This window comes from Anolis sagrei, chromosome 2 (genome assembly GCF_037176765.1).
Source record: "Anolis sagrei isolate rAnoSag1 chromosome 2, rAnoSag1.mat, whole genome shotgun sequence".
NCBI classification, from domain to species: Eukaryota; Metazoa; Chordata; class Lepidosauria; order Squamata; family Dactyloidae; genus Anolis; species Anolis sagrei.
This window is the reverse complement of record NC_090022.1, coordinates 140,790,759-140,808,736: the sequence shown is the minus strand read 5'-3', so window position 1 is coordinate 140,808,736 and position 17,978 is coordinate 140,790,759. Positions and strand designations below refer to the sequence as shown.

The 17,978-nt window shown below is 42.4% G+C and overlaps 1 protein-coding gene across 1 annotated transcript; it reads left to right on the top strand.

The window, feature by feature from the left end:
* The first annotated feature begins 831 nt into the window (after positions 1–831).
* LOC132765528 (transmembrane protease serine 12-like) lies at positions 832–16,790 on the top strand. Its single transcript, XM_067464822.1, has 6 exons — positions 832–1,156; positions 3,530–3,791; positions 5,059–5,277; positions 8,204–8,469; positions 15,135–15,277; positions 16,434–16,790. The coding sequence occupies exons 1-6, from the start codon at positions 832–834 to the stop codon at positions 16,761–16,763; spliced, it is 1,545 nt and encodes a 514-aa protein (XP_067320923.1). The 3' UTR covers positions 16,764–16,790.
* The last annotated feature ends 1,188 nt before the right edge of the window (positions 16,791–17,978 follow it).

Genomic DNA, 17,978 nt, shown 5'->3' with positions numbered 1-17,978 from the left:
AGGTTCGATTCCAGGGAGCTGTGTGAGCTTCCGCTGTCAGCCCTAGCTTCTGCCAACCTAGCAGTTCGAAAACATGCAAATGTGAATAGATCAATAGGTACTGCTCCAGTGGGAAGGTAACGGCGCTCCATGCGGTCATGCTGGCCACATGACCTTGGAGGTGTCTATGGACAACGCTGGCTCTTTGGCTTAGAAATGGAGATGAGCACCAACCCCCAGAGTCAGACATGACTGGACTTAATGTCAGGAGACAACCTTTACCTTTACCTACATTTAAAATTATCATTACTATTTGTATCCTGCGGGTTCCTTCTAAAAAAGGGACTCAAAAGCAGCTTAATCATAGAATCTTAAAGTTGGAAGAGACCTTTTGGGCTATCCAGTCCAAGAAGCAGGAAAGCAGGATCGTATTCAAAGCACCCCAACCAATGGCCATCCAGCCTTTGCTTAAAAGCCTCCACCACACTCCAGGGTAGAGAGTTCCACTGCTGAACAGTTAGGCAGTTCTTCCAAATATTCAGATGGAATCTTCTTTCCTCTTATTTGAAGCCATTGTTCTGTGTCCTAGTCCCCAGGGCAGCAGAAAACAACCCTCCTCCCTATGATTTCCCCTCACATATTTATACATGGCCATCATGTCTCCTCTCAGCCTTCTCTTCTGCAGGTTAAACATACCCAGCTCTTGAAGCCGCTCCTCATAGGGCTTGTTTTCCAGACCCTTAAAAGAGTAAAACCAATACAATGGAAAACCTAAAAATATAAAAACATTACAACATGAATGTTTTATGTCCCGAAAGGAACTTCTAAAGGCAGCCGTCGACCAGGGCAGTTATGGGAAACGGGGAACTCTCCTTCACGCAGGGGAGGCCAAGGGGGCATCAGCGCCTCCTTCCTCTTGGCCGGGAGAGGCACGCGAGCGTTCCAATCGTGACGTATGGCAGGGCGGCACGAGACGAAGCCCCCGCGCCAACTCGCTCGAGCTCCCGTCACGTGACACCCAACGGCCTTTCCGTCCCTCGGCGGAGGGAGAGAGAGAGAGAAGGAGGGCGCGCGGGAGAGGGAGAGGGAGGAGGCGCGGGCCTACATTCACGCGTGTCTCCTCCGAGGGAGAATGAGCAGGGACCTTGGCGTCGCGGCCGCTTCGTTTTGGGCGCTGGTAATGCTGAGCAAGGCATCGCAGTTACCACAGGCTTCAACAGGTGGGCCCGGCGGCAGGCGTCGAAGGAGTAGGCCCATTCTTGGCCTCGTTGTTTATTAGCCCGCCTCCGCGGCGGGAAGGAAGAAGTGCGCCTGCGCGGGCGAAGAAGCGCTCCGGCGGAACTTTACATTCCATTTTTTCCCGATTTGCGGTGGGAACCCGCCTGATTCCCAAATTTTGAGCACCCGTGTGTTTTGGACTTCAGAAACTATCACTGAATTAGGCCCCATCCACGCTGTCATATAAAATCCAGATTATTTGCTTTGAACTGGATTATACGGCAGGGTAGACTCAGATAATCCAGTTCAAATCAGAGATTGCCTGGATAATCTGGATTATATGGCAGTGTACAAGGGGCCTTAGTCAACAAATGTTCTGGAAATATCTGGGGGACCAAAATTTGGAAGGCACGACTTTAAATGCGTTAAACTGAAACGACCCCAAGGAGTGGCATCACTAGAGGAGTGTGTTCTTGGACGTGCCCTGTCGTCTCCCATTTCCAGATGAGCACCATCCACACTCCTCTTAATTTGTAACATTGGAAGTGTTGACTTTTTGCCCTGTACAACATTGCTGGTAAACCCACTTCATTTTTCATCCTCTTGGTTTCCGAGGGATCCCGAGTTAAATTTTACTTACTTTTCCTTTTATTTTTGTATTGTCTTTTAACACAAGGATCTCGTGATCCGAGTGAAGTCCTTTTGTTTCAATATTAGGAGCCCCCGGTGGCGCAGTGGGTTAAACCCCTGTACCGGCAGGACTGAAGACCAACAGGTCGCAGGTTCGAATCTGGGGAGCGGCGGATGAGCTCCCTCTATCAGCTCCAGCTCTTCATGCGGGGACATGAGAGAAGCTTCCCACAAGGATGATAAAAACATCAAATCATCAGGGCGTCCCCTGGGCAATGTTCTTGCAGACGGCCAATTCTCTCACACCAGAAGCGACTTGCTCCTGACACGACAAAAATAATAATATTAGGATGGACTCAATATTTTGGTTAGTAAATTGATAGTAAACTGGTTTCCTTATTTTGCACAGAACAAAGAAATGTTCATAAGAAAGAAACAAAAAGGTAAGAGGGGTGTGCAGATCTGTAACTTATTTGTTTATAAAGCCAGGAATATTACATGTAAACTGGCTTAGATGTGTCTGCACCAGTAGTCTGGCACTTACCATGTTGGACTACACAGTGAGGCCATTGAAATCCATAAATGTGGACAATTTCAACAGAAAGGAGACGATGAGGGTGGGCAGAATCTGGCTGCCAGTGGTGGAGAACTCTAGGGAGGTTCCCCCAGGCAGCGACCAGCCAGGCATTGAAGTTGCTAGGTCCATTAAATGCTAATCAAGGTGGTCATTCGTAACATTCACAACCTGGACATTCCACAGATATATAAACCTCACTTGCCTAGTTTCCAACAGATTCCTCAACCTCTGAGGATGCCTCCCATAGATGTGGATGAAACGTCAGGAAAGAATGCTTTTGGAACATGGCCATACAGCCTGGAAAACTCACAGCATCCCAGTGATTCCGGCCATGAAAGCCTTCAACAACATATTAAGAAGATGAGTCCTTAAATCAGAGGTTCTCAAAATTTTTCAGCTGCAGAATCTTTTTGAAGCAAAAGATTCTTGTGGATCCCCAAGAAATGTGTGTGTGTATGTGTGTGTTTGTGTGCGTATTTCTAAGCTGAAGAGCCAGTGTTGTCTGTAGGTGTCTCCAAGCTCATGGGTCCAGCATGACTGCTTGGAGTGCTGTTACCTTCCTGCAGGTACTATTAATAGGTACTATTAATCTCATATTTGCATGTTTTCAAACTACTAGCTTGGCAGAAGCTGGGGCTAACAAAAGGCACTCACCCCGCTCCCCAGATTCGAACACCGACCTTTTGGTCAGCAAATTCAGCATCTCCGTGGTTTAACCCACTGCGCCACCAGGAGGCCCATATATCAGGTATGGGCAAACTTTTGGACACACGGGCAGCATTGCGCTTTAAAATCTGTCAAATGGGCTGGGTCAGAGGCAGATGGATGAAGAGTGTGTTAACTAGTTGGGAAAAAATGAAAAAAATCCTATGCATGTTGCACATATCTTGTTTGTAGTGGAAAAGAGAAAGAACAATGCAATATTTACAATGTAGAACAGTTTTAACCAATATAAACTTAATAACATTTAAGTGGAAGACCCCAGGGGCCATCCAGTCCAACTCCCTTCTGCCATGCAGTACAAGCACAAGCAACCCCAACAGACAGCCATCTAGCCTTTGCCATAATAACAATAATATGAACCTTCCTTGCTCCCTCCTTTCTTCCCTCTCTCCCTCCTTCCAGGCCAGAGGGAAGAAAGGAAGGAAGGTGGGCTGGTCCTGGGGTGCGCTGCTCGGTGCCTGGACCTGGTCGCTCCTTGCAAAGCCCAGCCTGGATTGCAAAGCCTCATTCCTCCTACTCCTGGGAGCAGAAGTACCCTCCTTGCATCCAGAGGGAGGACTAAAAGGACGAAGGAAGGCGAGTGGGCCCTGGTGCCCCTCGATGCCCACTGCATCATGGCGCAGGACCCTGCCTGGCACTGGTGGGAACAGGGCTTCCCCAGGGCGTCTGTCATATGTTGAGCCTTGGGGAGAATTTGGACCTCAAGGAAGGAGCAGGAGAAGGAAAGAGGAGGAAGGAGGAAAGCAGCATGGTGGTAGCAGCGTGTACCCTTGGAGCAGGAGGAGGTGGAGGAAAGTACAGAGCCCCTCAGTATGCCTCACGGACAAGAGCTCCGCGGAGCAGACAGAACCACTGCCTTAAACAATGGCTTTTGGGACAACACATGCATGCATTGTTTTTATACCTAATTCAAGGCTGTGTATTTAGGAACACATTTACTTGCGAGTAGTTAACATTTACTGTTACCATATATGTTTTGAGGCTCAAAAGAACATGCACAATTGAGGTATAGAATAGAATAATTTTATTGTCATTGTACAACAAAATTAAATGCTTTTGCTAGCACATATCACAAAAACAACACACCAAATCCTCCACATTCCAACCACCACCGCACAGCCCCCATGATACATCAATGTGAAACCATGGAGTTAAATATAGTTACAGCCCTAGGATAAAAGCTATCTCTCAGTCTATTTGCCTTGTCTTTGTCATCATGTACCATCTGCCAGATGGTAATAATTTTTTTTTTTTAAAAAGTTGGGTTAGGTGGATCCTTAATAATGTTCTGAGCTTTCTTAGGGCTGCAGGACGTATAAAGTTCTTACAAAGAGGGGAGAGGGCAACCAGTGATTCTCTGAGGAGTAATGGTAACCCATTGGAGTGCAGTTACCAAACCATTCACACATTCAGTAAGTTAGGACACTATAGCACAGCGGTAGAAAGTCATCAGTTTTTTATTCAGTTGTTGGTTCTTTAGAAGTGAAGTAACTGCTGTGAGTCGCCTAAGGGCTGAGAACAGCGGTATACAAATAAAGTAAATAATAATAAATAAATAAGTTCAGATAATAAACTCTCAGCTGGGCCCTCTTAACCAGTGCTGCCATATAAATTTGTAAGTACTGTATGTGCAAAGTTTATTGATTATTCTATATGTTTAAAGTCAAGCTATTATTTAACAATAAATCATATGATCTTAACCATGAGCCAAACAGGCCAGATTATGCTTTCAGATCAGTTTCTGATAATGATTCATACATGTATAGATTTTGTTAGGCTTGTGTAATCTCTCCAGGAGAAAACAGTCTAGGAACAGAATTGTTGTGACAAATTGGTAAGTCTGAAATAATGGTTTCTAGGACTTAGTTTAAAGTATGTTGTTGAATAAAGGCTGTGTTTTTTCGAATCCTTACAACAATTTCATCTCATAGATATGCCTTTTTGTTTCTAGAATGTGGATTACGCCCTGCTGTGGGATCGCAAACAAAGCCTCGGATTGTAGGTGGCCATGATGCTCAAATTGGAGCATGGCCATGGCAAGTTAGTCTTCAGGTTTACCGCTTTGGTACTGGATATCACCATGTTTGTGGTGGATCTTTGATTAACAATAATTCTGTGCTGACAGCAGCACACTGTATAATAAAATGGGGGTAAGTTTCTTTTAGTTCTGAAACTTTTCTATACATTTTGGTGAAATAAAATTATTTTATTAAAAGGTTTTTAGTTTGGACATTTATACATATTCAGTATTTTTAGATATATGTCAATCAGCTCTTTCCTACTCAATGTTTATTGCCCCATTATGATGGCACACCAGGAAGATCTAATGAGAAAACTAAATGTGTTTGGCTATTTTCCCAGTGACCATCGGTATGCCCTATAAGTACTGTAATTCCCCCAAAATAAAACTCTACAGAGAAGACTAAATTCAACCAATTAAGTTTACTAAACAATCACGATGAATCAAACAAGGTATACAGAGGTGCAGTTTGATTATGATGGTATAACTCTGAGGTAAAAAACAACTATAATTTCTATGAGGTAAATATGACTATAACTATGGGGGATGTATGACTATAGACTATGGCATGTATAACTATACTATGAGGCATCTATTGTCTATGAACTCTGGGGCATGTATGTGCTAAGGATGGCCTGTTCAGACTGCAAGCCAGACCAGACACTTTCTGGCAACCAACTATAAGCTATTGTCTGAAAAGAATGGGAAAAAAGATTCTTTCACCAGCCCATTCTGGCTCTGAGTCAGAATGGGCTGCACCAACCGAGCTTGGCCTCTAGAGGGAACCTAAGCTTCTCCCCTAAACTTATCAAAATGGAACAGTCCACAGGCAAACAGGGAAATAAATACTAGGCCGAGACTTCACACCCATGCTAAGCCTATCGGAGAGAAAACTTGTTGTTTGTAGTATCGGTTATCTTTTATCTTTTACATGGGTAAAACCTGAATATAAATGATTCCTGTGTATACAGACAATGCTCTTATGTAGTCAGAAGTCAGTTATTGCTAGGGATAAACAACACTTGGGTAAAACTGAAATGAATGGAGGAAAGAGAAAGTGAGTAACCAGATACTCTGTGTAAGATGTAGAGGCCAAGGCAAAGAAAGCACTTGTCTGGAGATTCTTAGAATGTAAAAACAAGTTTGTGGTAAGAAAAAATGTTAGACAACATTAGTTTGAAAACGGAAAAGTTGGACTTGCCAGGAGAAATCCCTTCAGTCAGTGAGGAGTATGGCAACAGGGGGGAAAATCAGTTTTCTATGGAAGGTTTCTAAGCAATTTAAAATTTGCCTAGCTAGAGGAGGAGAGACTCCTTTAGTTGAATAAATTGCAGAAAACTAAGAACAATAAGCACTTAACCAGAATGTATTTAATGAAATAATTTAATTTCCTACTTTAGAATCCAAAGAGAAAAAACAGACATGTCATTGGGATTCCTAACTAATTGTTGGGAGAATTATGCAAATACAATCCACAGCTCATCCCTCCTTTTCAATGAGAGGGTCTGTCTGCTCCACTCTTCACTGAACCGAAGGATACTTCATGGTAAGGCAGCAAGGGAAGTAGAACAGGAAGAAAAGGGCTAGATGGGCCAATTACAATATAAAATCTTGTACATGATCCTCTGCCTCAGGGACTGCAGAGAGACAAAGCTTGCCCCATTTATAATAATTAATATAGATGAACTCACTCAAATATAAAAGTAATGGGTGTTCTAAAGTGGCATAGCAGCAAACAGTCCAGCAGAATCACTCAGCTATAAATGTTTATGGCCGGTAATGCTTTCTGAAGGAACTCTGGATTGTAACATTGTAACAGAAAAATGCAATCTTGGATGCACACTTGTGGGACACAGAGTAGGTGCTTGCGCATCTTGTTTGTTGATTGTTTGTTGCAACCCTCATTAATCCCAGACTGTAGCAAGGCATATGCCTCTGGAAATGAAAGTTCAATTTTTTGGCCCTGTTGATTTTACACCATCACTGGAACACCTTCCACTTCATTTCTTTGATTTAATTGACAGATGTTAGTGGAGAACAAAGTCTACTGGTTGCTACCTTTAACCTCCAGACTTGATTTTAGTACTAGTATTTGTTTCAATTCAAGATCTGGATGGTGAGTTCCTTAGGTTTGGTTGCAGAATGAGGGAAAAGACCATTTCTTTAGTATTCCCCAAAGTTTGCTTGTGGTGCTGTTAAAGTGTGTGAGTCTGTCTGGCTTAGAAAAAGGTAAGAAGAAACGGAAGAGATGCATATAAAATTATACACGGTGAGGAGAAAGATAAGGAGAAACGTTTTCCTCTTGTCTCATAATTTTAGAGTCCAAGGTCACCTGAAGATGGATGGTGAAACAGATTAAAAACAAGTAACAGGAAGTGCTTTTTACCTAGCATATAATTAAACTATGAACCTTACTGCCACAAGAGATACCTATGGCTTCCAATTTGCCTTTCATTTTACAAATTGTGATTTCCATAGCATCTGAAGAATATTGTGTTATCTTTGTGGTATGCATCTTTTTATTGCTATTTTGAACAATGAATGACATAAACTGTTTTATGCAGCTACACTTAGTTTCTTCCAAAATGGGCTCCATTTGGGAAAAAGAAGGATATAAATTATACAATAATATTGTAAATAGGTGGATGGTTTACATGGTACAAAGAGCAGCTGCTGCTCAAGAAATCGAAAATAAAAGCCATAAAATATGATTCACGTTGCCTGGTCTAAGCATTTGTGATGTCAGTCAATCATGAATGTGATACTCTCTTGATAGTGATATACCAGCTTCTGAAAAAAATTCTTTCAGGTTATAAATAAACTTTACATGTGGAAAAATTGTCATCTTCCATTAAGCTGTATACATAAGTATTATTGAAGCATTTGCCTTGATGAGATCCCACATTTATTATTTGAAGGAAATTCTTGAATCTGATTTAAGTCTAACTTCATATGTAATGTTTTGTAGATTGTGAAGTTCATGATAACTTACAAAATATCTGACATAACAAGTAATTAGTAATTGTTGATTTTAAGCACTTGTATTCTTTTTCTAGGAATCCAAATTTCTGGAGAGTTGTACTTGGTTTGCATGATCTATTTGACCATCACACTCATACTGTAAAGAGCCTGGTCAGAGCTATATTGGTCCATTCTAACTTCAAGGACGAGTTCTATGACAATGATATTGCCTTGTTTAAACTACAAACATCTGTCATGTTCAGTGACCATATTCAGCCCATCTGCATATCTAATACTCCTCGTTTTATAACTCAGGAAACTCCATGCTACATAAGTGGGTGGGGAAGCAAAGAGGAGAAAGGTAAAAATAACCCATCTTTTAAAGTTTAAAGAAAATTATTGTTAAATGAGAAATTTATAGAGCTCATATAGAGATATCATAAACCTTTGCCATGCATACGTTTACTACTGTTTCATATCAATAGCTGAACAGTGGTTGGGCACAAATGTTTAGGGAGCTGTTGCAACCCACAAGAGAGATTTACTTGCTACATTCTCAGACTGTCACAAGGATATAGATTTATATGAATGAGATGGGGAGATATACTATCATATACTATCCAACCCCCTTCAACAGGGAAGGAGGACACAGTCAAAGCCCATCCTACAAAGGGCCATACAGCCATAGATAAAAATAACTATTCATACAGATATATATGTATGTAGATCTATATCTATAAATCTGTTCTGGGCGTTAAACGGAGCAGCAAGACTCAAAAACCCCCCAACGGAAATTAACCAAAATTCCCATGCACCTACCACAACCCACTAGGTACAAACCGAATCAAAGTAAAAAACAACACAACAACACACTCACAAAACGACAAAACAACTGAGCATGCGCAATGGCACCCAGCCGCAAGTTCCCTGGCGCGCGCACATGGCCTGCCGGCCAACGCTCCCTCCGGGCAAGCCACACCTCCATCCTCCATGCTCCTTCACTCCTCCCCCCGCCGCACACACACACACACCTCCAAGAACCTCCTTCATCTTACCCCTCCCACGCCGCCTCCAAGCCCGCCCTGTCAAAACCATCCCTCCTCCCCCTCCATCTTCCCCCGCTGAATCCCCGCCCACTCCAAGCCCCGCCGCGTCCCACGCCACCTCCAAGCCTGTTGGGAAAGCAGCAGCAACGGCAGCAGCAACGGAGCATCCACGCAAGGAAGAAGGGGAGGGGGGGAGGAGGAAGGTCCACGGTGCTTGAATGAAGGACCTTTCTTCTCTCCCTCCCTTCCCTTCTTTCCTCCCTTTCCTTCCTTCTTTTCCTTCTTTCCCTCCTTCTTTTCCTTCCTCCCTCCCTTTCCTCCTTCTTTCCCTTGCTTCATTTCCTTCCCTCCCTCCTTTCTTCCCCTCTTTCCTTCTTCCTTCTCCCTCCCTCCCCTTTTCCTTCCTGTCCCTCCTTCCTTATTCCTTTCCTTCTTTTCCTCCCTCATTTTCCTCCTTTCCCTTTCTTCATTTCCTTCCCCTTCATTTCCTTCCCTCCCTCCTTTCTTCATCCCCCTCCTTTCTTTCCCTCCTTTCTTCCTCCCTTCCTGTCCCTCCTTCCTTCTTCCTTTCCTTCTTTTCCTCCCTCCCTTTCCTCTTTCCCTTTCATTTCCTTCCCCCTCATTTCCTTCCCTCCCGCCTTTCTTCATCCCCCTCCTTTCTTTCCCTCCTTCCTTCCACCTTCCTTCTCCTCCCTCCCTTCCTGTCCCTCCTTTTTTTCCCTTCCTTCCCTTCTTCCCCCCTCCCTTTTTCCTTCCTTCCTGTCCCTCCTTCCTTTCCTTCTTTTCCTCCCTCCCTCCCTTTCCTCCTTCTTTCTCATTCTTCATTTCCTTCCCCTCCTTCCTCCCTCCCTTCCTGCCTCTCCTTTCTTTTCCTTCCTTCCTGTCCCTCCTTCCTTCCTCCTTCCTTTCCTTTTTTCTAAGAAATAAATACAATATTAAATGGAAGGGACAGTCAAGAAGTAACGAGGAGGGAAAAAGGGAAGGAAGAAAGGAAGGAAGGAAGGAAGGAGAGAAGCAGGGAGGGAAAGAAAGAAAGAAAGAGAAGCAAGAAAGGAGAGAAGGAAATAAAAAAGGGAAAGGAAAAAGAGAGGGAAGGGAGAGAAGGAACAAAAGATATGGAAGGAAGGATGTAACCAAAGAGCAAAGAAAGGGAGGAAAGAAACAGGTAGAGATGGAAGATGAGAGATAGGGAAATAAAAAGAAGAAAGGAAGGAAAGAGGGAAAGAAGGAGAGAGGGAGGGAAGGTTGGCCACAGCAACGCGTGGCGGGTACAGCTAGTATAGATATATATGGTACCATAGATTTAGAAGGGTCATCCAGTCCAAGCCCCTCCTACCAGGCCAGACACAACCAAAGCCCTCCCAACAGAGGGCCATCCACTCATTGATATAGAAAACGATTCACAGACAAACATATATGGCTACAGACACACACAAATATATACACACACCTTCAAAACATAAAAACACACATAATATAGACAGCCACACATACCTGTAGACATTCATAGAATCATAGAATCAAAGAGTTGGAAGAGACCTCATGGGCCATCCAGTCCAACCCCCTGCCAAGAAGCAGGAATATTGCATTCAAATCACCCCTGACAAATGGCCATCCAGCCTCTGCTTAAAAGCTTCCAAAGAAGGAGCCTCCACCACACTCCGGGGCAGAGAGTTCCACTGCTGAACGGCTCTCACAGTCAGGAAGTTCTTCCTAATGTTCAGATGGAATCTCCTCTCTTGTAGTTTGAAGCCATTGCTCCGCGTCCTAGTCTCCAAGGAAGCAGAAAACAAGCTTGCTCCCTCCTCCCTGTGGCTTCCTCTCACATATTTATACATGGCTATCATATCTCCTCTCAGCCTTCTCTTCTTCAGGCTAAACATGCCCAGTTCCCTAAGCCGCTCCTCATAGGGCTTGTTCTCCAGACCCTTGATCATTTTAGTCGCCCTCCTCTGGACACATTCCAGCTTGTCAATATCTCTCTTGAATTGTGGTGCCCAGAATTGGACACAATATTCCAGATGTGGTCTAACCAAAGCAGAATAGAGGGGTAGCATGACTTCCTTAGATCTAGACACTATGCTCCTATTGATGCAGGCCAAAATCCCATTGGCTTTTTTTGCCGCCACATCACATTGTTGGCTCATGTTTAACTTGTTGTTCACGAGGACTCCAAGATCTTTTTCACACGTACTGCTCTCGAGCCAGGCGTCCCCCATTCTGTATCTTTGCATTTCATTTTTTCTGCCAAAGTGGAGTATCTTGCATTTGTCACTGTTGAACTTCATTTTGTTAGTTTTGGCCCATCTCTCTAATCTGTCAAGATCGTTTTGAATTCTGCTCCTGTCCTCTGGACTATTGGCTATCCCTCCCAATTTGGTGTCGTCTGCAAACTTGATGATCATGCCTTCTAGCCCTTCATCTAAGTCATTAATAAAGATGTTGAACAGGATCGGGCCCAGGACGGAACCCTGCGGCACTCCGCTCATCACTTCTTTCCAAGATGAAGAGGAAGCATTAGTGAGCACTCTCTGTGTTCGTCCACTTAACCAATTACAGATCCACCTCACCGTAGTTTTGCCTAGCCCACATTGGACTAGTTTCCTTGCCAGAAGGTCATGGGGGACCTTGTCGAAGGCCTTACTGAAATCCAGGTACGCTACATCCACGGCATTCCCCGCATCTACCCAGCTTGTAGCTCTATCGAAGAAAGAGATCAGATTAGTCTGGCATGACTTGTTTTTGATAAATCCATGTTGACTATTAGCGATGACTGCATTTGTTTCTAAGTGTTTGCAGACCGCTTCCTTAACAATCTTTTCCAGAATCTTGCCCGGTATCGACGTGAGGCTGACCGGACGGTAGTTGTTTGGGTCGTCCTTTTTTCCCTTCTTGAAGATTGGGACCACATTGGCCCTCCTCCAATCTGCTGGAACTTCTCCCGTTCTCCAAGAACTCTCAAAGATGGTTGCCAATGGTTCCGAAATGACTTCCGCTAGTTCCTTCAATACTCTTGGGTGTAGTTGATCTGGCCCTGGGGACTTGAACTCATTAAGAGCGGCCAGGTATTCCTGGACGACTTCTTTCCCAATTTGGGGTTGGATGTCCTCCAATCCCTCATCCACTCCATCTTGCTGAGGTTGAAGACTCTCTTTTTGTGAGAAGACCGAGGCAAAGAAGGCATTAAGTAGTTCTGCCTTTTCCCTATCCCCTGTCAGCATTGCCCCATCTTCTCCTCGAAGAGGTCCTATCGCCTCCTTGTTTTTCCTTTTTCTACTGACATAAGAATAGAAGCCCTTTTTATTGTTTTTAATGTCCCTGGCAAGTCTGAGCTCGTTTTTTGCTTTAGCTTTGCGGACCTTTTCCCTACAGGTGTTGGCTATTTGTTTGAATTCTTCTTTGGTGATTTCTCCCTTTTTCCACTTCTTGTGCATGTCTCTTTTGTGTCTTTAAAAATAAATTATTTAAAAATAAATATATAGTGTCTGTTTATAGGGATCTCATATTTCCCATACCTACACTCATGACAAGTCGTACATATATACACACATACACATACATACTCATACACATATACACACGCAAACATGAATATATACATATACACATATATACATATAGACAGACACACATACATTCATATACACGTGCACACACAAATATACACATGCATACATAAATATACATGCACATATACACATACATACACACACATAATGTTTCTAATGTCGCAACCCCTTAATATACTTCCTCATGTTGTGGAGGTGGTTTGCCCTCCTTCTGGGACATGCCTGGACCGAGATGCCCTGACCTTCCTGGTCCCCCCCTCCTGGTAACACCCAACCATAACATTATTTTCATTCCTACTTCATAACTGTCATTTCACAACAGGATGTATTTTCATTCATTGGACCAAATTTGGCACAAACACCCAATTACACCCAAATTTGAATACTGGTGGGATTGGGGGGGGGGTTATTTTTTCATTTGAGAGTTGTAGTTGCTGGGATTTATAGTTCACCTACAATCAAAGAGCATTCTGAACTCCACCAATGATGGAATTGAACCAAACTTGGCACACAGAACTCTCATGACCAACAGAAAATACTGGCAGGGTTTGGTGGGCATTGACCTTGAGTTTTGGAGATTTGTAGTTCACCTGCATCCAGAGTACACTGGACTCAAACAATGAAAGCTCTAGACCAAACTTGGCACGAATACTCAATATGCCCAAACGTGAACACTGGTGGAGTTTAGGGAAAATAGACCTTGACATTTGGGAGTTGTAGTTACTGGGATTTATAGTTCACCTACAATCAAAGACCATTCTGAACCCCACCAATGATAGAATTGGGCCAAACTTCTCACACTGAATTCCCAAGACCAACAGAAAAGACTGTTCTCTGCTGACCTTTGGTGACCCCTCTGACACTCCATTGAGACCCCCCCCCCAGGGGCCCCAGCCCCCAGGTTGAGAAAGACTGTCTTAAGGCCTTCCAGTCCAACTCTTTTCACCAGGGCAAGAAAAGATAATCAAAGCCCTCCTGAAAAAGAGCCATCCAGCCATAGATACAGATAGATAGATATGATTCACACACACACACATATGAATATGACTGATAGTATAATAGATTTGAAAGGGACCCCTAAAGAAGGACAATTATATGTTGCATGTTTCAGAGTAGGCAAACCAGACAATCTCTACATCAACACTGACAAAGAAACTACAAGAAATACTGTTTACCCACAAGCATAAAGAAATAACATATATTAGAAACCAGCATTTTCTCATTACTTTATTTTCTAGATCACCACACTGGGCCACAGCAACGCTAGTTTTTATATAAAATTATATCTCAGAAATGTAACTTTGAAGAATTCTTCAGCAAGACACGGGTTCCCAAGTTGGGATTTGAAACTAGTGTTGAATAAGTTAACTGGGCATTTTTTAAAACCATCATTGACATTACTATCTTTGAAAGTAGCATTTTTGGTGGTAATAATATTATTTAGGCGAGTTTCAGAGTTGGCTACTTCATTAGTCAATCCTAAATTATGTTTACTTGAGGAAGAATGGTTGGCATTAATATTGGATCTGATGTTTCTGAGGAAACACTGGGGGCTATTTAATGGAGAATTCAGGAGACGGCCCTTTCTCCTCATCTCTTTTCTCAGTAGCAGAAGCAACTAAAGATCAACTGGATTTTGTCTACCACGAAAGGGAACAGACTCCTTAGCTTCTCTATGCGGGGAAAAGATGTGGACCCCTTTCTCAACAGGAAGGTATAAGAGTCTAGGTAGCCAGCTTTCCACCAGATTTGAAACCCAGAGAGGAGGCTGCTTTAGGGAGCTCATAGTGAGCAGACTGGCTTCAACGGCCCTGGCTTTTGTCCACAGAGCTGGTCTTCGTGTATAACTGAAACCACGCAACGTATACTTGTGTAATATGTGGGCCTACAGTAAATTTAGCATGAGAGATGGGATTTGATGTCAATATAAACTTTTTCTACAAAAGTTCATATTTATAACTATAAACTGCTATACATTTCTGTACATGTACTATAGAATTGCCAAGTCTTCTTTACTATCACCATCACTTTACTTTCATTTTTTTGAAACTGTGATTAGATATGCCACCAGTTTTTCTTCTCAGGTGTAAAGTGATATGCTTTGTCTTATCTGAGGAACGTAATACAGAAAAGTAAGATTTGAATAAAATACAGCTTGGCAAAATTGATTTGTACGCTTAATTTCCTTGAATATTATTGATAAAGTATTTTGAAAGTTCAGTTGAGATTTCAAATAATCAAGTGTAATCTAATAAGTTTATAACTCTTAATTTTCTAGCTATTGCCATGTTGTTACACATTTGGTACCTTGAGTCATTTGATTATCCATAATTTCAGTGTAAAGGTGTTTTTTTTATGGAATTACTTGAATATGTGGATGTCAGTAGTAATATTCTATGCTTTAATTACAGGCAAAGGAAAATATATATTACAGGAAGCTCGGGTTAACGTTATTCCACTAAGAGTTTGTAACAAATATGATTGGTACGCAGGAACAGTAACATGGAATATGATGTGTGCTGGCTCTGAAGATGGAGAGGTTGATAGCTGCCAGGTAAAATAGAGAAAATTCCCATTTAAAGCATGTTTTATACCAGTTAACCAAGAATAGTAGACTGAGAAATAGACATTAGTTGAAGCACTTTGTGTAGTGAAATGAATTATCAGAAGGGTCATGGTAAAATTAAAATGTTTTCTCATATTGACACTATATGTCATCACCAAGTATAGTTGCACCTCAAGTGAAGATCATTTACACTGACTATTCAAAGCAGCTTTGAGATGACTTGAAATTGTAGTGGCCACGAAACACACACCACCAATGTGCAGCTTGCATTAAAGAGAATACAGTGTATTTAAAAAGTGGAAGGAAAGTCTTAAACAAGCCATAAAGTGTGTTGTAGTAGGTCCGAATATATCCCAGATGCAGGGTGAAATCAGGCTCACAAGATATGGAGGGCATTGTAGCTACCTGCCCCTGCTACATTGCATTAAAGAATCCAGAAGTGGGGGCTGCTGAAATACAAACCAAGGGCATGGCTGGCAGCAGGGGGCTGATTGATTTCCTGGGAGGAATTATCAATTACCTCTGCTTTTAATTGTCACTTTCTCTTCTTTCCCACCTCATATTCCTCTAGTAGGTATTTCTCCTGGAAAGCGGGAGCGGGGGCGGGGGGGGGGGGGGGGGCTTTACAGAGAGGTGGACTGTGAACATGTTTTGTGTTCAGTGTAATCACTATTCTGGCCTTGAATCAGTTCCTGATATTGCAATCTAATAATCTGCACAGCAAAACTGGTGTCTGCCAAACAGGTTTCAAGCTGCATCACAGTGTCTTCATAGATGTCCCTTTAGTAGTAGCTAATGGAGTACTATTTCAGTTCCATGCCAAACTGATAATTTTGAAGCAGCAGCAGTTGTAATAGTAAAAATAATCTGTAGCTTGAATTTTATGATAAGTGTATTTAGCATTCAGGTGGAATTTTCAGAACATTGTTGATAATGTTAAGACAAAAACCCTGTGTTCACTTATCAGGCTGGATACAGTGAGGCATTCATAGCATTCAGGACTTCTTAATTCAGGCATTCTAGATTCATCTACATGTTTGGACAGTTCACGTGGTCATGTCAGAATTACTGGGTCAAAATCCTTCTGTATCCAAAAGCTTCAGAATATAATGATCACTCCTCCTTTGTCTCATTCATTTCCCAGGGAGACAGTGGTGGACCTCTGATGTGCTATTTTCCAAAGGAAAAAAGGTTTTACCTGATAGGAATCACCAGCTATGGGGTTGGCTGTGGCCGACCCAAATTTCCAGGAGTCTATGTACGCATATCACATTACAGAAAATGGATAAATACCCGTGCTGTATTTAACAGAACTACCACTGTGAACACCCAACCTTTTCTAATTGTTTTGACTGTGGGATGGGTAACTTTCCACCTTGCACTAGAAAAAGGAAATTTCTTCTTCCATTGCATTGGAATGATCTTGGACTGCTTTTTAAATGTATTGATTTTTCTTTCAAAGAGGCTTATTTAGCAACACTCATTATTATTTTAATAAACACAAAAGTACATTAAAAGAGACTTGTAGATACATTCTTGAAATTCCACTGCAGCATTCTTTGCCTTTCATTCCTAACTGGAAACGTGTCTACAGTTGTGATGGGGGAAGAGCATATTTCCTGGAGATCTTTGGCCAAAAGTACATCCACAGTTTTTGTAAAAGTTGAATTATGTCTCTTTGAAGATTTGATACCACCAATTGCTTGGTATGCTGCTGCTTGTATAACAAATTGTAGCAGCTTAACACAAAGATTTACATGTCATGATCCACAAAATTATATCTGCAGGATACGTTGTTAACAAGATAGTTCGGATATTCAAACAATAGGGTTCAAAGAAGTCGGAGTAATTATGTATGGCAAAAGGGAACATGGGAGTTACAGGTTGTAGCCTTTATCTTCTTTGCCTGTTTGTGTAGAGTGCTCTGTCCATTCTCAGTTGCTGGAATCAGGTCTCAGGGACCACCAAATGCAGCGCCCAAACACGAATCAAGGAACATGAAAGGCACTGCAGGCTAATTCAGTCAGAGAAGTTAGCCATAGCAGAGCACCTGATGGACACAGATATTATTTGAGAACACCGAAATACTGAACCACTCTAACAACCAGTATGTCAGACTACATAGGGAAGCCACTGAAATACACAAGCATGTGGCCAATTTCAACAGAAAGGGGGAAACCATGAAAATAAACAAAATCCGGCTACCAGTACTAAAAAAAACTCTAAAATCAGAACAGGAAATGAACAGCAACACTAAAAAAAAAGGGAAGTTCAGACAGGAAGCAATCAGGGTCCAGCTAACACCTCAATAAAGGATTCCCCCAGGCAGGAGCCAGCCAGGCTTTGAAGCTGCAAGGCCATTTATTCAAGGCTAATCAAGGTGGTCAATTGTAACATTCACACTTGCCTCAAGCAGACAAGAGTTCTTTCTCCCACCCTGGACATTCCACAGATATGTAAACCTTGCTTGCCTAGTTTCCAACAGGATACCTGCCATAGATGTGGGCGAAACGTCAGGAGATAATGCTTCTGGAACACAGACATACAGCCCGGAAAACTCATAGCAACTGAGTGATTCTAGCCATGAAAGCCTTCAACAACCCTGTTACTGCTTATTTGCAGTAATACTTCTAGCTAGAAAGCAGAAACCACTTATGACTAATTTGAATGACAGTGACAACTCATAAGG